Below are 22972 nucleotides of genomic sequence, written 5' to 3' on the forward strand. Positions count from 1 at the left end.
ACTAGAGATGTTCGGTAATGACCTTTTTGCCGATATTTTGATAGAGTCCCACTCTTAATTACTGATTCCGATATCAACCGATACCAATATACAAAGTCATGGAATTAACACATTATTATTAGATGTCCGAAAGTGACGTTTTTGCCAGTATTTCGATATTGTCCAACTCTTAATTACCGATTCCAATATCGACCGATACCAATATATACAGTCATGGAATTAACACATTATTATTAGATGTCCGATAGTGGCTTTTTTGCCAATATTCCGATATTGTCCAACTCTTAATTACCAATTCTAATATCAACCGATACATGCAGTCATGGAATTAACACATTATTATTAGAGATGTCCGATAGTGGCTTTTTTGCTGATATCCTATATTCCCTTATTGTCAAACTCTTAATTACTGATTCCCATATCAACCGTTACCGATATATACAGTCATGGAATCAACACATTATTATTAGAGATGTAAGATAGTGAATTTTTTTGTCGATAACCGATATTCTGATATAGTCCAACTCTTAATCACTGTTTCCGATATGCAACCGATACTGATATATACAGTCATGGAATTAACACATTATTATTTATAATGTGCTAATTCCACGACTGTATGTATCGGTATCAGTTGATATCACAATCGGTAATTAAGAGTTGGACAATATCAGAATATCGGTTATCGACAAAAAAATTCACTATCTTACATCTCTAATAATAATGTGTTAATTCCACAACTGTATATATCGGTATCGGTTGATATCGGAATCAGTGATTTAGAGTTTGACAATATCGGAATATCGGCAAAAAAGCCAAAATAGGACATCTCTAATTATATTTTAAGTCCATGACTGTAAATATTGTCATCAGTTAATATTGGAATCGGTAATTAAGAGTTGGACAATGTTTTGATAGTGGCTTTTTGGCCGATATTCCGATATTGTCTAACTCTTAAATACCGATTCTGATATCAACCGATACGAATATATACAGTCATGGAATTAATACATTATTAGAGATGTCCGATACTGGCTTTTTAGCCGATATTCCGATATTGTCCAACTCTTGATTACCGATTCCCATATTGACCGATATCGATATATACAGTCATGGAAACAACACATTATTATTAGAGATGTTCGATAGTGACTTTTTTGTCGATAATCCGATTTTGTCCAACTCTAAATCACTGATTCCAATATCAACCAACACCGATACATACAAGTTGTGGAATTAAAACATAGAGATGTCAGATAGTGGCTTTTTTTGCCGATATCCAATATTCCGATATTGTCCAACTCTTAATTACCGATTCTGTTATCAACCGATACGATACATACAGTTGTGGAATTAGCACATTATTATTAATAATGTGCTAATTCCACAACTGTATGTATCGGTTGATATCGGAATCAGTGTTTTAGAGTCGGACAATATCGGGATATCGGCAAAAAAACAACTATCGGACATCTCTAATAATAATGTGTTAATTACATGACTGTATATACTGGTATCGGTTGATATTGGAATCAGTAATTAAGAGTTGGACAATATCGGAATATCGGATATTGGCAAAAAAGCCACTATCGGACATTTCTAATAATGTGTTAATTCCATGACTGTATATATTGGTATCGGTTGATATTGGAATCAGTAATTAAGAGTTGGACAATGTCTGATAGTGGCTTTTTTGCCGATAATTAGATATTGTCCAATTATTAATTACCGATTTTGATATCAACCGATACCAATATATACAGTTGTGGAATTAACACATTATTATTAGATATGTCCGATAGTGGCTTTTTTGCCGATATCCGATAATCCGACATTGCCCAACTCTTAATTTCCAATTACAATATCAACTGATAGCGAAGTATACAGTCATGGAATTAACACATTTTTATTAGCGATGTCCGATAGTGGCTTTTTTGCCCATATCCGATATTGTCCAACTCTTAATTACCCATTCCGATATCAACCGATCCTGATATATTTAGTTGTGAAATCAACACATTATTAGAGATGTTCTATAGTGTCTTTTTGCCAATATTTTCATATTGTCCAACTCTTAAATATCGATTCCGATATCGACCGATACCAATATACACAGTCCTGGATTTAACACATTATTATTAGAGATGTTCTATAATGGCTTTTTTGCCGATATTCCGATATTGTCCGACTCTTAATTAACGATTCTGACATCAACCGATACCAATATATACAATTGTGGAATTAACACATTATTAACAATAATGAGAGATGTCCGATAATGGCTTTTTTGCCCGTATCCGATATTCCGGTAAGAGTCCAACTCTCAATTACCGATTCCGATATCGACCGATACCAATATATACAGTCATGGAATTAACACATTATTATTAGAGATGTCCGATAGTGGCTTTTTTGCCGATATTGTCCAACTCTAAATCACAGATTCCGATATCGACCGATTCCAATATATACAGTCATGAAATTAACACATTATTATTAGAGATGTCTGATAGTGGCTTTTTGGCCGATATTCCGATATTGTCCAACTCTTAATTACCGATTCCGCTATCAACCGATCCTGATATATTCAGTTGTGGAATCAACACATTATTATTACAAATGTCTGATAGTGTCTTTTTTGTCCAAATCCGATATTTCAAAATAGTCCAACTCTTAATTACTGATTCCGATATCGACCGATACCAATATATACAGTCATGGAATCAACTCTATTATAAGAGATGTCCTATAGTGGCTTTTTTGCCGATATTCCGATATTGTCCAACTCTTAAATACCGATTCCGATATCAACCGATACCGATGTATACAGTTGTGGAATTAACACATTATTATTAGATATGTCCGATAGTGGCTTTTTTGCCGATATCCGATAATACGATATTGTCCAATTCTTAATTTCCAATAACAATATCAACTGATAGCGAAATATACAGTTAGAGAATTAACACATTTTTATTAGTGATGTCCGATAGTGGCTTTTTTGGCGATATTCCGATATTGTCCAACTCTAAATGACCAATTCCGATATCAACTGATACCGATATATTCAGATGTGGAATTAACACATTGTTATTAGAAATTTCCGATAGTGGCTTTTTTTGCCAATATCTGATATTTCGATATTGTCCAACTCTAAATGACCATTTCCGATACCAACCGATACCGATATATACAGATGTGGAATTAACACATTATTATTAGAGATGTCCGATAGTGGCTTTTTTGCCGATATTCTGATATTGTCAAACTCTAAATCACCAATTCCGATATCGACCGATTCCAATATATACAGTCATGAAATTAACACATTATTATTAGAGTTGTCCTATAGTGGCTTTTGGCCGATATTCCGATATTGTCCAACTCTTAATTACCGATTCCGCTATCAACCGATCCTGATATATTCAGTTGTGGAATCAACACATTATTATTACAAATGTCTGATAGTGGCTTTTTTGTCCAGATCCGATATTTCCAAATTGTCCAACTCTTAATTACTGATTCCGATATCGACCGATACCAATATATACAGTCATGGAATCAACTCTATTATAAGAGATGTCCTATAGTGGCTTTTTTGCCGATATTCCGATATTGTACAACTCTTAAATACCGATTCCGATATCAACCGATACCGATGTATACAGTTGTGGAATTAACACATTATTATTAGAGATGTCCGATAGTGGCTTTTTTGCCGATATCCGATAATACGATATTGTCCAATTTTTAATTTCCAATAACAATATCAACTGATAGCGAAATACACAGTTAAAGAATTAACACATTTTTATTAGTGATGTCCGATAGTGGCTTTTTTGGCGATATTCCGATATTGTCCAACTCTAAATGACCAATTCCGATATCAACTGATACCGATATATTCAGAAGTGGAATTAACACATTGTTATTAGAAATTTCCGATAGTGGCTTTTTTGCCAATATCTGATATTTCGATATTGTCCAACTCTAAATGACCATTTCCGATACCAACCGATACCGATATATACAGATGTGGAATCAACACATTATTATTAGAGATGTCCGATAGTGGCTTTTTTGCCGATATTCTGATATTGTCAAACTCTAAATCACCAATTCCGATATCGACCGATTCCAATATATACAGTCATGAAATTAACACATTATTATTAGAGTTGTCCTATAGTGGCTTTTTGGCCGATATTCCGATATTGTCCAACTCTTAATTACCGATTCCGCTATCAACCGATCCTGATATATTCAGTTGTGGAATCAACACATTATTATTACAAATGTCTGATAGTGGCTTTTTTGTCCAGATCCGATATTTCCAAATTGTCCAACTCTTAATTACTGATTCCGATATCGACCGATACCAATATATACAGTCATGGAATCAACTCTATTATAAGAGATGTCCTATAGTGGCTTTTTTGCCGATATTCCGATATTGTACAACTCTTAAATACCGATTCCGATATCAACCGATACCGATGTATACAGTTGTGGAATTAACACATTATTATTAGAGATGTCCGATAGTGGCTTTTTTGCCGATATCCGATAATACGATATTGTCCAATTTTTAATTTCCAATAACAATATCAACTGATAGCGAAATACACAGTTAAAGAATTAACACATTTTTATTAGTGATGTCCGATAGTGGCTTTTTTGGCGATATTCCGATATTGTCCAACTCTAAATGACCAATTCCGATATCAACTGATACCGATATATTCAGAAGTGGAATTAACACATTGTTATTAGAAATTTCCGATAGTGGCTTTTTTGCCAATATCTGATATTTCGATATTGTCCAACTCTAAATGACCATTTCCGATACCAACCGATACCGATATATACAGATGTGGAATCAACACATTATTATTAGAGATGTCCGATAGTGGCTTTTTTGCCGATATTCTGATATTGTCAAACTCTAAATCACCAATTCCGATATCGACCGATTCCAATATATACAGTCATGAAATTAACACATTATTATTAGAGTTGTCCTATAGTGGCTTTTTGGCCGATATTCCGATATTGTCCAACTCTTAATTACCGATTCCGCTATCAACCGATCCTGATATATTCAGTTGTGGAATCAACACATTATTATTACAAATGTCTGATAGTGTCTTTTTTGTCCAAATCCGATATTTCAAAATAGTCCAACTCTTAATTACTGATTCCGATATCGAGCGATACCAATATATACAGTCATGGAATCAACTCTATTATAAGAGATGTCCTATATTGGCTTTTTTGCCGATATTCCGATATGGTCCAAGTCTTAAATGCCGATTCCGATATCAACCGATACCCATGTATACAGTTGTGGAATGAACACATTATTATTGGAGATGTCCGATAGTGGCTTTTTTGCCGATATCCGATAATCCGATATTGTCCAATTCTTAATTTCCAATAACAATATCAACTGATAGCGAAATATACAGTTAAAGAATTAACACATTTTTATTAGAGATGTCTGATAGTGGCTTTTTTGCCTATATCCGATGTTTCGATATTGTCCAAATCTTAATTACCCATTCCAATATCAACTGATCCTGATATATTCAGTTGTGGAATCAACACATTATTAGAGATGTCCTATAGTGTCTTTTTTGCCAATATTCCGATATTTTCCAACTCTTAAATACCGATTCCGATATATCGACCGATACCAATATATACAGTCCTGGATTTAACACTTTATTAGAGATGTTCTATAATGGCTTTTTTGCCGATATTCCGATATTTTCCAACTCTTAATTAACTATTCTGACATCAACTGATACCGATATATACAGTTGTGGAATTAGCACATATTAATAATAATGAAGGATGTCCGATAGTGGCTTTTTTGCCTGTATCCGATATTCCGGTAAGAGTCCAACTCTCAATTACCGATTTCGATATCGACCAATACCAATATATACAGTCATGGAATTAACACATTATTATTAGAGATGTCCGATAGTGGCTTTTTTGCCGATATTCCGATACTGTACAACTCTAAATCACCGATTCCGATATCGACCGATTCATATATATATAGTCATGAAATTAACACATTATTATCAGAGTTGTCCTATAGTGGCTTTTTGGCCGATATTGTCCAACTCTTAATTACCGATTCCGTTATCAACCGATCGTGATATATTCAGTTGTGGAATCAACACATTATTATTACAAATGTCTGATAGTGGCTTTTTGGTCAAAATCCGATATTTCAAAATTGTCCAACTCTTAATTACTGATTCCGATATCGACCGATACCAATATATACAGTCATGGAATTAACACATTATTATTAGAGATGTCCGATAGTGGCTTTTTTGCCGATATTCTGATATTGTCAAACTCTAAATCACCGATTCCGATATCGACCGATTCCAATATATACAGTCATGAAATTAACACATTATTATTAGAGATGTCTGATAGTGGCTTTTTTGGCGATATTCCGATATTGTCCAACTCTAAATGACCAATTCCGATATCAACTGATACCGATATATTCAGATGTGGAATTAACACATTGTTATTAGAAATTTCCGATAGTGGCTTTTTTGCCAATATCTGATATTTCGATATTGTCCAACTCTAAATGACCATTTCCGATACCAACCGATACCGATATATACCGTTGTGGAATTAACACATTATTATTAGAGATGTCCGATAGTGGCTTTTTTGCCGATATTCTGATATTGTCAAACTCTAAATCACCAATTCCGATATCGACCGATTCCAATATATACAGTCATGAAATTAACACATTATTATTAGAGTTGTCCTATAGTGGCTTTTTGGCCGATATTTCGATATTGTCCAACTCTTAATTACCGATTCCGCTATCAACCGATCCTGATATATTCAGTTGTGGAATCAACACATTATTATTACAAATGTCTGATAGTGTCTTTTTTGTCCAAATCCGATATTTCAAAATAGTCCAACTCTTAATTACTGATTCCGATATCGAGCGATACCAATATATACAGTCATGGAATCAACTCTATTATAAGAGATGTCCTATAGTGGCTTTTTTGCCGATATTCCGATATTGTCCAACTCTTAAATACCGATTCCGATATCAACCGATACCGATGTATACAGTTGTGGAATTAACACATTATTATTAGATATGTCCGATAGTGGCTTTTTTGCCGATATCCGATAATACGATATTGTCCAATTCTTAATTTCCAATAACAATATCAACTGATAGCGAAATACACAGTTAAAGAATTAACACATTTTTATTAGAGATGTCCGATAGTGGCTTTTTTGGCGATATTCCGATATTGTCCAACTCTAAATGACCAATTCCGATATCAACTGATACCGATATATACAGATGTGGAATTAACACATTGTTATTAGAAATTTCCGACAGTGGCTTTTTTTGCCTATATCTGATATTCCGATATTGATATTGTCTCGTGTTGAAATGTGTCCTCTGCATTCGACCCGTCCCCTTGTTCACACCCAGGGAGGTGAGGGGAGCAGTGAGCAGCAGTAGTGGCCACGCCCAGGGAGGTGAGGGGAGCAGTGAGCAGCAGTAGTGGCCACGCCCAGTAATAATATTTGGTGATTAAACCCCCAATTCCAACCTTTGATGCTGAGTACCAAGCAGGGATGTAATGACTCACATTTTTCTAGTCTTTGGTATGACTTGGCCGGGGTTTGAACTCACGACCTACACATGTCAGGGCGGACACTCTAACCACTTGACCACTGAGTAGGAGTAGAAAGGTGTTTTTGTCTGCATGTACCTGGACAGGTATCGTCCCGAAGAAGGTGTTTCCCGTGGTGCGTCGTGACAGTTGAGCGTGTTCTGAATCAACGCCAAGTCGGGCCTGGCCACGGTCGCCGCGGTGACGGCGCGGCCAATCAGCTGCAGAGCATCCCGGATGTAAAAGCTGATGGGCTTGCGTCCCACCTCGCCGTACGCCAGCAGGCCCAGGGGACCCCCCAAGGTGTGCAGGGAGTCCGGCGACAGGGGGTATCCCATAATCCACTGCAGCGCCGGCAGCGACGGGGCGAGCCTCTGAGCGACCCGCAGCACGGAGGAGACGCATTCCGGGTCGGAGCCCAGGAGGAGGACGCTGGAGACGGGCGAGGCGGGGCGCAGGAAACTGGTGGAGAGGATCCTCAAGGCCTCATCTTCCCGCCTTTCCTCGCTGGCCCCGCCTCTCTTGTCCCCGCCCCTTCCTGACACGCCGGTCAGGTTGATGATGTCCCACAGACGCCAGGCGGCGCCGCCGCCGTGCGCCCGCAGGTGGGAGAGAAGCCCGTCGCTGCCTTCCTCCCAGCCGGGGCAGAGCACGGCGGCGCCGCCCCCCCAGGTACCCTCCTCTCGGGCGGGGCTCTCCTGGACGCCCTCGCCGCCCCGCAGGACCGCCAGCAGCAGGCTGCCCAGGGAAGACGGAGGAACACGGGCCGACATCTGAAGGTGGAACAAGTTCTGTTGGAGAGAAGCCACACCTTAAAGATTGTTTATATTCTTCAAAAACATTTTTTCGCACAGGAAATAATGTCATTTCAAAAATAAAAAAACGTCAAATTGTCGCCAAAAACCCCGTTTCCATATGAGTTGGAAAATTGTGTTAGATGTAAATATAAACAGAATACAATGATTTGCAAATCCTTTTCAAGCCATATTCAGTTGAATATGCTACAAAGACAACATATTTCATGTTCAAACTCATAAACTTTGTGTGCAAATAATCATTAACTTTAGAATTTGATGCCAGCAACATGTGACAAAGAAGTTGGGAAAGGTGGCAATAAATACTGATAAAGTTGAGGAATGCTCATCAAACACTTATTTGGAACATCCCACAGGTGTGCAGGCTAATTGGGAACAGGTGGGTGCCATGATTGGCTATAAAAACAGCTTCCCAAAAAAATGCTCAGTCTTTCACAAGAAAGGATGGGGCGAGGTACACCCCTTTGTCCACAACTGTGTGAGCAAATAGTCAAACAGTTTAAGAACAACCTTTCTCAAAGTGACATTGCAAGAAATTTAGGGATTTCAACATCTACGCTCCATAATATCTTCAAAAGGTTCAGAGAATCTGGAGAAATCACTCCACGTAAGCGGCATGGCCGGAAACCAACATTGAATGACCGTGACCTTCCATCCCTGTATCAAAAATCGACATTAATCTCTAAAGGATATCACCACATGGGCTCAGGAACACTTCAGAAAACCAGTGTCACTAAATACAGTTGGTCGCTACATCTGTAAGTGCAAGTTAAAGCTCTACTATGCAAAGCGAAAGCCATTTATCAACAACATCCAGAAACGTCGCCGGCTTCTCTGGGCCTGAAATCATCTAAGATGGACTGATGCAAAGTGGAAAAGTGTTCTGTGGTCTGACGAGTCCACATTTCAAATAGTTTTTGGAAATATTCGACATTGTGTCATTCGGACCAAAGAGGAAGTGAACCATCCAGACTGTTATAGGCGCAAAGTGTAAAAGCCAGCATGTGTGATGGTATGGGGGTGCATTAGTGCACAAGGCATGGGTAACTTACACATCTGTGAAGGCACCATTAATGCTGAAAGGTACATACAAGTTTTGGAACAACATATGCTGGCATCTAAGCGCCGTCTTTTTCATGGACGCCCCTGCTTATTTCAGCAAGACAATGCCAAGCCACATTCAGCACGTGTTACAAGAGCGTGGCTTTGTAAAAAAAAGAGTGCAGGTACTTTCCTGGCCCGCCTGCAGTCCAGACCTGTCTCCCATGGAAAATGTGTGGCGCATTATGAAGCGTAAAATAGGACAGCGGAGACCCCGGACTGTTGAAGGACTGAAGCTCTACATAAAACAAGAATGGGAAAGAATTCCACTTTCAAAGCTTCAACAATTAGTTTCCTCAGTTCCCAAACGTTTATTGAGTGTTGTTAAAAGAAAAGGTGATGTAACACAGTGGTGAACATGCCCTTTCCCAACTACTTTGGCACGTGTTGCAGCCATGAAATTCTAAGTTAATGATTATTTGCAACAACAAATAAAGTTTATGAGTTTGAACATCAAATATGTTGTCTTTGTAGCATATTCAACTGAATATGGCTTGAAAAGGATTTGCAAATCATTGTATTCTGTTTATATTTACATCTAACACAATTTCCCAACTCATATGGAAACGGGGTTTGTATTAAAACTACACAGAGGACATAAGTAAAGGAAATTAAATATGCTTAATTGAGTCATAATGATGCGATATTTAAAAAAAAAAAGATAGCCTACATAGCATGTTAGCATCGATCAGCTTGCAATCATGAATTGACCAAATATGCCTGATAAGAACTCCAGCAAATCAATAAAAATCAACACAGCTCACCTTTGTGCAATCACGCACAGTATAAAACATTTGGTGGACAAAATGGGACCAAGAAAGAGTGGCATTAAATGTGTCTTTCTGTGGCATCGTCAATATACATTTGAACAGGTAAACAAACTACGATGAGTTCAAGGATCGCTGAAATTAGTAGGACAAAACGGTGCTCGCCAAACACTCTCCTCAGGGAAGTATGTGTCACATAAACAGTGGGATTGCTAACAATCAGGAAGGTTTGTGGCATGTTTGTTCTTCTACAGCAGGGGTGTCCAAAGTGCAATATGATACATGTAGACTGCAATATGATGGCAGTCACACATAAGAGATACGTGTAGACTGCAATATGATGGCAGTCACACATAAGAGATACGTGTAGACTGCAATATGATGGCAGTCACACATAAGAAATACGTGTAGACTGCAATATGATGGCATTCACACATAAGAGATACGTGTAGACTGCAATATGATGGCAGTCACACATAAGAGATACGTGTAGACTGGAATATGATGGCAGTCACACATAAGAGATACGTGTAGACTGCAATATGATGGCAGTCACACATAAGAGATACGTGTAGACTGGAATATGATGGCAGTCACACATAAGAGATACGTGTAGACTGCAATATGATGGCAGTCACACATAAGAGATACGTGTAGACTGGAATATGATGGCAGTCACACATAAGAGATACGTGTAGACTGCAATATGATGGCAGTCACACATAAGAGATACCTGTAGACTGGAAAATGATGGCAGTCACACATAAGAAATACGTGTAGACTGCAATATGATGGCAGTCACACATAAGATATACGTGTAGACTGTATTGTTATGGTAGTCACACATAAGAGATATGTGTAGACTGCAATATGATGGTAGTCACACATAAGAGATACGTGTATACTGCAATATGATGGCAGTCACACATAAGAGATACGTGTAGACTGCAATATGATGGCAGTCACACATAAGAGATACGTGTAGACTGCAATATGATGGCAGTCACACATAAGAAATACGTGTAGACTGCAATATGATGGCATTCACACATAAGAGATACGTGTAGACTGCAATATGATGGCAGTCACACATAAGAGATACGTGTAGACTGGAATATGATGGCAGTCACACATAAGAGATACGTGTAGACTGCAATATGATGGCAGTCACACATAAGAGATACGTGTAGACTGGAATATGATGGCAGTCACACATAAGAGATACGTGTAGACTGCAATATGATGGCAGTCACACATGAGAGATACGTGTAGACTGGAATATGATGGCAGTCACACATAAGAGATACGTGTAGACTGCAATATGATGGCAGTCACACATAAGAGATACCTGTAGACTGGAAAATGATGGCAGTCACACATAAGAAATACGTGTAGACTGCAATATGATGGCAGTCACACATAAGATATACGTGTAGACTGTATTGTTATGGTAGTCACACATAAGAGATATGTGTAGACTGCAATATGATGGTAGTCACACATAAGAGATACGTGTAGACTGCAATATGATGGCAGTCACACATAAGAGATACGTGTATACTGCAATATGATGGCAGTCACACATAAGAGATACGTGTAGACTGCAATATGATGGCAGTCACACATAAGAGATACGTGTAGACTGGAATATGATGGCAGTCACACATAAGAGATACGTGTAGACTGCAATATGATGGCAGTCACACATAAGAGATACGTGTAGACTGGAATATGATGGCAGTCACACATAAGAGATACGTGTAGACTGCAATATGATGGCAGTCACACATAAGAGATACCTGTAGACTGGAAAATGATGGCAGTCACACATAAGAAATACGTGTAGACTGCAATATGATGGCAGTCACACATAAGATATACGTGTAGACTGTATTGTTATGGTAGTCACACATAAGAGATATGTGTAGACTGCAATATGATGGTAGTCACACATAAGATATAGGTGTAGACTGCAATATGATGGCAGTCACACATAAGATATACGTGTAGACTGGAATATGATGGCAGTCACACATAAGAGATACATGTAGACTTCAATGTGATGGCATTCACACATAAGATATACGTGTCGACTGCAATATGATGGCAGTCACACATAAGAGATATGTGTAGACTGCAATATGATGGCAGTCACACATAAAAGATACGTGTAGACTGCAATATGATGGCAGTCACACATAAGAGATCAGTGTAGACTGCAATATGATGGCAGTCACACATAAGAGATCAGTGTAGACTGCAATATGATGGCAGTCACACAATATATACGTGTTGACTGCAATATGATGGCAGTCACACATAAGAGATATGTGTAGACTGCAATAGGATGGCAGTCACACATAAGAGATACGTGTAGACTGCAATATGATGGCAGTCACACATAAGAGATCAGTGTAGACTGCAATATGATGGCAATCACACATAAGAGATCAGTGTAGACTGCAATATGATGGCAGTCACACATAAGAGATCAGTGTAGACTGCAATATGATGGCAGTCACACATAAGAGATACGTGTAGACTGCAATATGATGGCAGTCACACATAAGAGATCAGTGTAGACTGCAATATGATGGCAATCACACATAAGAGATCAGTGTAGACTGCAATATGATGGCAGTCACACATAAGAGATCAGTGTAGACTGCAATATGATGGCAGTCACACATAAGAGATACGTGTAGACTGCAATATGATGGCAGTCACACATAAGAGATACGTGTCGACTGCAATATGATGGCAGTCACACATAAGAGATACGTGTCGACTGCAATATGATGGCAGTCACACATAAGAAATACGTGTAGACTGCAATATGATGGCAGTCACACATATCATATACGTGTAGACTGTATTGTTATGGCAGTCACACATAAGAGATACGTGTAGACTGCAATAGGATGGCAGTCACACATAAGAGATACGTGTAGACTGCAATATGATGGCAGTCACACATAAGAGATCAGTGTAGACTGCAATATGATGGCAATCACACATAAGAGATCAGTGTAGACTGCAATATGATGGCAGTCACACATAAGAGATCAGTGTAGACTGCAATATGATGGCAGTCACACATAAGAGATACGTGTCGACTGCAATATGATGGCAGTCACACATAAGAGATCAGTGTAGACTGCAATATGATGGCAGTCACACATAAGAGATACGTGTCGACTGCAATATGATGGCAGTCACACATAAGAGATATGTGTAGACTGCAATATGATGGCAGTCACACATAAGAGATCAGTGTAGACTGCAATATGATGGCAGTCACACATAAGAGATACGTGTCGACTGCAATATGATGATAGTCCAGGGAACCACCACCAGGGTGACTCTAGAGCCACAGAGGTCGCTGACCCCTGGCTTGAACTTTGAATTGTTCCATTTTAGGGGCATTCCTCTGTGGAGAAAAACAGTATTCACGGCTGACAGAGGTGAAACAAACACGAAGAGACAAAAGGCGGAGCAGAATCACAACAATTTCAGCTTTTATGAGCAACGCCGCGTAACAAATCTCCGCTCCGCTCCGCCGCAGTCATTCATCACGAGGCTGATCACAAACGTGCCGTCACATTTGCTCGTTATCTGTCAGCCCGAGCGAGGGAAAGTGTTGTCGATTCAAACGAGGACTCAATGACTCTCGCCTAATCCGCCGCCACCAAACTGGGCTGGCAGGACAACACTGGTGCCACAGTTCCTGAGGCCCCCCTTCAGTCAAAACACTAACTGGGTTCATTGCCTTCCAAAAGTGGGAAACACTGAGTGTCCTTGAACGCAGCACACAGATGGAAGACACCCCCCCCGCCCGCCACTCACCCCACCCTTTGGGCGCTGCTACCGATTTTTCCTCCCCTCAGCGCTCTCGGCAAGGTTGACTTGAAGGGTTGCTCTTTTCAAAAATGGAGTCCAAAGTTCAGCTGGGATGTGAACATCAGTATCGGTGCTCTGGACGTGCTGAACACACGGAGGAATGTGCTCAGGACTACACACCAATAATAAGAAGAGTGGACAACATCCACAGTTTGGATCTTGTCTCCTGTAGTTTTTGTGTAGTTTTGTTGTGCTTCTCACCAGCAGAACATAAAAGAGTCGTCTCTTTCGCCACACCAGGCTTGAAAGGATTCAAGAACACAACCGGGTTCTACGCATTTTTTGTATTGTTCGCACTACATAAGGCGCAATTTAAAATCCTTATGTAATAAACGGAATAATTTTGGGCGCGCTTACCGACCTCGAAGGTATTTTGTTTGGTGCATGGTGAAATGATAAGTGTGACAAGTAGATGGCAGTCAGACATAAGAGATATGTGTAGATTGTAGTATGATGGCAGTCACACATAAGTGATACGTGTAGACTGCAATAAGATGGCAGTCACACATGAGATCTGTGTAGACTGCAATATGATGGCAGTCACACATAAGAGATACGTGTAGACTGCAATATGATGGCAGTCACACATAAGAGATACGTGTAGACTGCAATATGATGGCAGTCACACATAAGAGATACGTGTAGACTGGAATATGATGAGATCACACATAAGAGATACGTGGAGAGAGACTGCAATATGATGGCAGTCACACATAAGAGATACGTGTAGACTCTATATTTATGGCAGTCACACATAAGAGATACGTGTAGACTGGAAAATGATGGCAGTCACACATAAAAGATACGTGTAGACTGCAATATGATGGCAGTCACACATAAGAGATACGTTTAGACTAAAATATGATGGCAGTCACACATAAGAAATACGTGGAGACTGCAATATGATGGCAGTCACACATAAGAGATACGTGTAGACTGGAATATGATGGCAGTCACACATAAGAGATACGTGTAAACTGCAATAAGATGGCAGTCACACATAAGAGATACGTGTAGACTGCAATAAGATGGCAGTCACACATAAGAGATACGTGTAGACTGCAATGGGATGGCAGTCACACATAAGAGATACGTGTAGACTGCAATATGATGGCATTCACACATAAGAGATACGTGTAGACTGCAATGTGATGGCGGTCACACATAAGAGATACGTGTAGACTGTATTGTTATGGCAGTCACACATAAGAGTTATGTGTAGACTGCAATATGATGGCAGTCACACATAAGAGATACGTGTAGACTAGAATATGATGGAAGTCACACATAATAGATACGTGGAGACTCCAATATGATGGCAGTCACACATAAGAGATACGTGTAGACTGCAATATGATGGCAGTCACACATAAGAGATACGTGTAGACTGGAATATGATGGCAGTCACACATAAGAGATACGTGTAGACTGTATTGTTATGGCAGTCACACATAAGAGATACGTGTAGACTGCAATATGATGGCAGTCACAAACAAGAGATACGTATAGATTGTTGTATGATGGCAGTCACACATAAGTGATATGTGTAGACTGCAATAAGATGGCAGTCACACATGAGATCTGTGTAGACTGCAATATGATGGCAGTCACACATAAGAGATACGTGTAGACTGCAATATGATGGCGGTCACATATAAGAGATACGTGTAGATTGCAATATGACTCAAGTGAACAACACCAAACCCGTATGTGTTCCATTGAAATTATAGAACATTACACACAACGCTCAAAAATCTATCAATATATTTTAGTCCGACTTTGTTAAGCCATGAAGCCACACCGCTTGAAGGATTGTCCTGCGCTCGTAATGTACCAGAAAATACAGTACATTAAGTGCTACATTCATTCTTATTCATGAGCAGTATTTGTCATAGTTTCTGTTATCATGTTGTAGTAATGGGATAAAAACATACTCAGCGAGCAGGACTTTTATTTCCAAGTTGACAATGCTAACAACACGGCGGCTCATTTCTTTCTTATAGAACTTTATAGAGACATGTAAAATCTAGTTTTAAATAATAATAATAATAGTTATTAAAAAAATATCAACGGCACATCAAATACAATTTGAATAAAAATCGAATGCCTCTTTTCTATTTGCAGCTTTCTTAGGTAAATATCAACATTACATTTTTCCACAGGCTAAGACATTTGAAAATAACATAACAATGAGGTGGGCGGGGTTTAGGGGGGAGGCGGAGTTTGGTGGTTGCGGGGGAGAGGGGTGCATATAGCAGTGTTCTGGGAGAGTTAGTGCTGCAAGGGTTTCTGTGTATTTGTTCTGTTGTGTTTATGTTGTGCTAAGGCCAATCAATCAATCAATATTTATTTATATAGCCGTAAATCACAAGTGTCTCAAAGGCCTGCGCAAGCCACGACGACATCCTCGGTTCAGAGTCCACAAAAGGGCAAGGAAAAACTCCCAACCCAGTGGGTTGTGGTGTCTGGAAATGTGTTTGTCATTCTTGTTCGGTGTGGGCTCGAAGTGTGGCGCATATTTGTAACAGTGTTAACGTTGTTTATATGACCTGTACAGCTGTTGACCAAGTATGCCTTACATTCACTTGTGTGTGTACAAGCTGCATGTATTATGTGACTGGGCCGAACGCTAAAGGCAATGCCTTCTAGGCACGCCCCCAATATCGTTATCTGGGTGGAAATCAGGAGAAATTTGGGGGAATGGTTGCCCCGGGAAATTTTTGGGTCGGGCACTGAACTTCGGGAGTTTCCGATGGCAAGTATGACTATTAGCAGTGAACGCGGTATTATAGCGGCAGGCCAGCTCTAATGTTAATTTGTGTTAGAATACTCGTGTGTATATATTATCACACAACTTTAGCATGCTTAAAGTCCGTTGCTATAGTTATTAGCTATTGTGCTCAAGCTGCATTTGTTCTATCTGTGCAAGGACAAAACTTATTGTCTGAGTGGTGGCCTCAGCCTTTGTTTTAGCTCGATAACAGCCAAGGACTTCAAGGACCTCAACAGAGATAAGATGACAGCACGCGGACGAAGCAGAAACAAGTATAACACAAGGCCCCAAGCACGTTCCGTCACATATTGTGCGTACTGGACCTGCTTTGCATAATATATGTGACCACTCCTTTTAGAGGCGGCCTCAATGTTGACTGTGGAACTCCTGAATAAATAAGAGGGACGCTGGAGCTGAACCTTAGAGCGTAGGGCGAGACTGTGACTAAGTGTGCAGCTCCATGCGTTCTCCTCATGAGCTAAATTAAACTGTCTCTGCATGGTTCCTTGCTTCTTGTCTGTTTAATAGCTGTCATCTGTGTTTGAACCTGACACCTTAACAAAGATAAGACGACAGCACGCAGACGAAGAAGAGACAAGGCGAAATCACAAAGCCCCGGCACATTCCGTCACGTATTGTGCGTACTGGACCTGATTTTGCATAATATATGTGACCACTCCTTTTAGAGGCGGCCTCAGTGATGTTGATTGTGGAACTCTTGAATAAATAGAGGGACGCGGGAGTTGAACCGTAGAGCGTAGGGAGAGACTGTGACTAAGTGTGCAGCTCCATGCGTTCTCCTCATGAGCTAAATTAAACTGTCTCTGCATGGTTCCTTGCTTCTTGTCTGTTTAATAGCTGTCATCTGTGTTTGAACCTGACACCTTAACGAAGATAAGACGACAGCACGCAGACGAAGAAGAGACAAGGCGAAATCACAAAGCCCCGGCACATTCCGTCACGTATTGTGCGTACTGGACCTGCTTTTGCATAATATATGTGAGCACTCCTTTTAGAGGCGGCCTCAGTGATGTTGACTGTGGAACTCTTGAATAAATAGAGGGACGCGGGAGCTGAACCTTAGAGCGTAAGGCGAGACTGTGACTAAGTGTGCAGCTCCATGCGCTCTCCTCATGAGCTAAATGGAACTCTGTCTCTTCAAGGTTCCTTGCATCTTGTCTGTTTAATAGATGTCATCAGTGTTTGAACCTGACAACTCGTGAGTCACGGATGAGGAGATGCGGCTCCGTAAAGTGCGAATGCCATTAAAACAGTTAGGGCCATCTTTTGATAACTTCTTCCGTTCCCGTCCTTGCACGCTACACCGCTACAACAAAGATTACGGGGAGAAGACGCTGTCGAAGTGGAGGCACGTAAATAGGACATCATCTGTACAACATTTTCAGCCAAGAAACACCATTACATGTTATGTAGACCACAAGGAACCTTAGAGCGTAAGGCGAGACTGTGACTAAGTGTGCAGCTCCATGCGTTCTCCTCATGAGCTAAATAAAACTGTCTCTGCATGGTTCCTTGCTTCTTGTCTGTTTAATAGATTTCATCAGTGTTTGAACTTGACAACTAGTGAGTCAGGGATGAGGAGATGCGGCTCTGTAAAGTGCGAACGTCATTAAAACAGTTAGCGCCATCTTTTGATAACTTCTTCCGCTCCCGTCCTTGCACGCTACACCCCTACAACACAGATTACGGGGAGAAGACGCTGTCGAAGTGGAGGCACATAAATAGGACATCATCTGTGCAACATTTTCAGCCAAGAAACACCATTACATGTTATGTAGACCACAAGGAACCTTAGAGCGTAAGGCGAGACTATGACTAAGTGTGCAGCTCCATGCGTTCTCCTCATGAGCTAAATTGAACTCTGTCTCTGCATGGTTCCTTGCTTCTTGTCTGTTTAATAGATGTCATCAGTGTTTGAACTTGACAACTAGTGAGTCAGGGATGAGGAGATGCGGCTCTGTAAAGTGCGAATGTCATTAAAACAGTTAGCGCCATCTTTTGATAACTTCTTCCGCTCCCGTCCTTGCAAGCTACACCCCTACAACAAAGATTACAGGGAGAAGACGCTGTCGAAGTGGAGGCACGTAAATAGGACATCATCTGTGCAACATTTTCAGCCAAGAAACACCATTACATGTTATGTAGACCACAAGGAACCTTAGAGCGTAAGGCGAGACTATGACTAAGTGTGCAGCTCCATGCGTTCTCCTCATGAGCTAAATTGAACTCTGTCTCTGCATGGTTTCTTGCTTCTTGTCTAATTAATAGATGTCATCAGTGTTGGAACCTGATGCCTCAAGGGCCAAATGAAGTTACACGGCGGGCCAAATTTGGCCCGCGGCCCAGATTTGGACGCGCATGATGTAAATGATCTGAGCAACACGCCTTTTTTTAAACCAGTCCATCCCGAGCGGACCTTTTTTTAAACCAGTCCATCCCGAGCGGACATCACAAAGGCACACCCAGCAATGTGCATCAATAAATCATACACACACCACCTGCACGTCTTTAAAGATGACTTGTCAAAGAAAAAGTGCAGATTGGATGCGTTCATTCAAATGGAAATGTCTCACTCGGGACTACAAAGTAAACAAGTCCCGCATTCCCTTAAGAGAAGGAAGTGAGTGAAATGTGCAGGGACATGATTTATGGCGTGCGTTTATATAAACTCCGTTTCCATGTGAGTTGGGAAATTGTGTTAGATGTAAATATAAACAGAATACAATGATTTGCAAATCCTTTTCAAGTCATATTCAGTTGAATATGCTACAAAGACAACATATTTGATGTTCAAACTCATAAACGTTTTTTGTTGTTGCAAATAATCATTAACTTTAGAATTTGATGCCAGCAACACGTGACAAAGAAGTTGGGAAAGGTGGCAATAAATACTGATAAAGTTGAGGAATGCTCATCAAACACTTATTTGGAACATCCCACAGGTGTGCAGGCTAATTGGGAACAGGTGGGTGCCATGATTGGCTATAAAAACAGCTTCCCAAAAAAATGCTCAGTCTTTCACCAGAAAGGATGGGGCGAGGTACACCCCTTTGTCCACAACTGCGTGAGCAAATAGTCAAACAGTTTAAGAACAACCTTTCTCAAAGTGACATTGCAAGAAATTTAGGGATTTCAACATCTACGCTCCATAATATCATCAAAAGGTTCAGAGAATCTGGAGAAATCACTCCACGTAAGCGGCATGGCCGGAAACCAACATTGAATGACCGTGACCTTCGATGTATCAAAAACCGACATCACATTTTAAAGGATATCACCACATTGGCTCAAGAACAATTCAGAAAACCACTGTCACTAAATACAGTTGGTCGCTACATCTGTAAGTGCAAGTTAAAGCTCTACAATGCAAAGAAAAAACCATTTATCAACAACATCCAGAAACGCCGTCGGCTTCTCTGGGCCCGAGATCATCTAAGATGGACTGATGCAAAGTGGAAAGTGTTCTGTGGTCTGAAAAGTTCACATTTCAAATTGTTTTTGGAAATATTCGACATCGTGTCATCTGGACCAAAGAGGAAGCGAACCATCCAGACTGTTATCGACGCAAAGTGTAAAAGCCAGCATGTGTGATGGTATGGGGGTGCATTAGTGCCCAAGGCATGGGTAACTTACACATCTGTGGAGGCACCATTAATGCTGAAAGGTACATACAGCTTTTGGAACAACATATGCTGCCATCTAAGTGCTGTCTTTTTCATGGACGCCCCTGCTTATTTCAGCAAGACAATGCCAATCTCCCATGGAAAATGTGTGGCGCATTATGAAGCGTAAAATAGGACAACGGAGACCCCGGACTGTTGAAGGACTGAAGCTCTACATAAAACAAGAATGGGAAAGAATTCCACTTTCAAAGCTTCAACAATTAGTTTCCTCAGTTCCCAAACGTTTATTGAGTGTTGTTAAAAGAAAAGGTGATGTAACACAGTGGTGAACATGCCCTTTCCTAACTACTTTGGCACGTGTTGCAGCCATGAAATTCTATGTTAATGATTATTTGCAAAAAAAAATAAAGTTTATGAGTTTGAACATCAAATATGTTGTCTTTGTAGCATATTCAACTGAATATCTGTTTATATTTACCAACTTCACTGTTTTTCTACAAAAAACATAAAACTTACATACAGGTAGGGAAAGAGACGTTTTTGTTTGAAGTAAAAAAAAAAGCTCCCTGAGTATAGAAATGTCAAGAGTTTTATGAAAAGCATGCAGGAAAAAAAACATAAATCCATCAATGCTCTCAGTCTACTCGCTTGTTGAATATTTCTCCTCCGAATGTTGATTCATGGCCGCTGTGCTGCATACAACACACACAAAGCAGCCGCAAGCTACAAAAAAATGTTTTTAATTACTGAGGTTTTTATCAACAGGCAGACAAAGTAGTAACACTATTTAGTGGGAAAAAAAGCAAATAAAAATGAACGCGGCAGAAAACTAGCAAATAAAGACGAGAGTTACGGCGAATACGATAAGACAACAACTAAACACATGAATGAACCTGAAACCAAAAACCCCAAAAAACCCTCTGAGAGCAGTCTGGTCCCGCCTGCACATTGTGAAGTGAAGGGAATTATATTTATATAGCGCTTTTTCTCAAGTGACATAGTGACACCCAATATCTAAGTGACATTTAAACCAGTGTGGGTGGCACTGGGGGCAGGTGGGTAAAGTGTCTTGCCCAAGGACACAAGGGCAGTGACTAGGATGGCACAAGCGGGAATCGAACCTGCAACCCTCAAGTTGCTGGCACGGCCGCTCTACCAACCGAGCAATGCCGCGATTCAGATGTAATTAGACACATTTACTAGGATAATTCTGGAAAATCCCTTATCTGCTTATTGTGTTACTAGTGTTTTAGTGAGATTATATGGTACCTGAAAGTCGGAGGGGTGTGGCCACGGGTGTGGTGACCGCCAGTGTCGCTGGTGGGAGGAGGTAAGAGAGTCCGTAGCTGCAGGAGGACGCAAGCTCCGCTCATGTCTACGGTAAGAGCCGACTTATTACCACAATTTTCCCACCGAAACCTGCCTGTTGACATGTGGTCGGAAACCATGTTCGCTCGACCGCTCTGATCCATAGTAAAGCTGCACCAACCGAGCCATGCCGCCCCATAAACATGTTCTTTATCTGGACAATAACCAGGATCAGACACAATTTTTATTTCTTCCTCATCCCTTTTTATCTGAAAGTTTCATGATAATCAGCCTATGACTTTTTGACTTACTGTATGTTATTAACCAACTAACTAACTAACTAACTAGCTAACTAACTAACTAACTAACTGACAGACCAACAAAAACAATGTCATAGATGTCATACATCACATACAACAATGTCATAGATGTCATATATCACATACAACAATGTCATAGATGTCATATATCACATACAACAATGTCATAGATGTCATATATCACATACAACAATGTCATAGATGTCACATATCACATACAACAATGTCATAGATGTCATATATCACATACAACAACATCATAGATGTCATATATCACATACAACAATGTCATAGATGTCATATATCACATACAACAATGTCATAGATGTCATATATCACATACAACAACGTAATAGATGTCATATATCACATACAACAATGTCATAGATGTCACATATCACATACAACAACTTCATAGATGTCATATATCACATACAACAATGTCATAGATGTCATATATCACATACAACAATGTCATAGATGTCATATATCACATACAACAATGTCATAGATGTCATATATCACATACAACAATGTCATAGATGTCATATATCACATACAACAATGTCATAGATGTCATATATCACATACAACAATGTCATAGATGTCATATATCACATACAACAATGTCATAGATGTCACATATCACA

General features: G+C 40.0%; 1 protein-coding gene across 1 annotated transcript in view; it reads right to left on the reverse strand.

Moving 5' to 3' along the window:
- The window catches only part of grin3ba (glutamate receptor, ionotropic, N-methyl-D-aspartate 3Ba), a 200537-nt gene extending 192069 nt beyond the window's left edge, over window positions 1-8468 (reverse strand). Inside the window, exon 1 of the mRNA XM_061893810.1 lies at window positions 7794-8468. Coding sequence (XP_061749794.1) covers window positions 7794-8467 — 674 coding nt within the window. The 5' untranslated portion in view covers window position 8468. The remainder of the gene's footprint in view (window positions 1-7793) is intronic.
- Window positions 8469-22972: the final 14504 nt, after the last annotated feature.

The sequence above is a fragment of the Nerophis ophidion genome, linkage group LG03, assembly GCF_033978795.1.
Source record: "Nerophis ophidion isolate RoL-2023_Sa linkage group LG03, RoL_Noph_v1.0, whole genome shotgun sequence".
Taxonomy (NCBI): domain Eukaryota; kingdom Metazoa; phylum Chordata; class Actinopteri; order Syngnathiformes; family Syngnathidae; genus Nerophis; species Nerophis ophidion.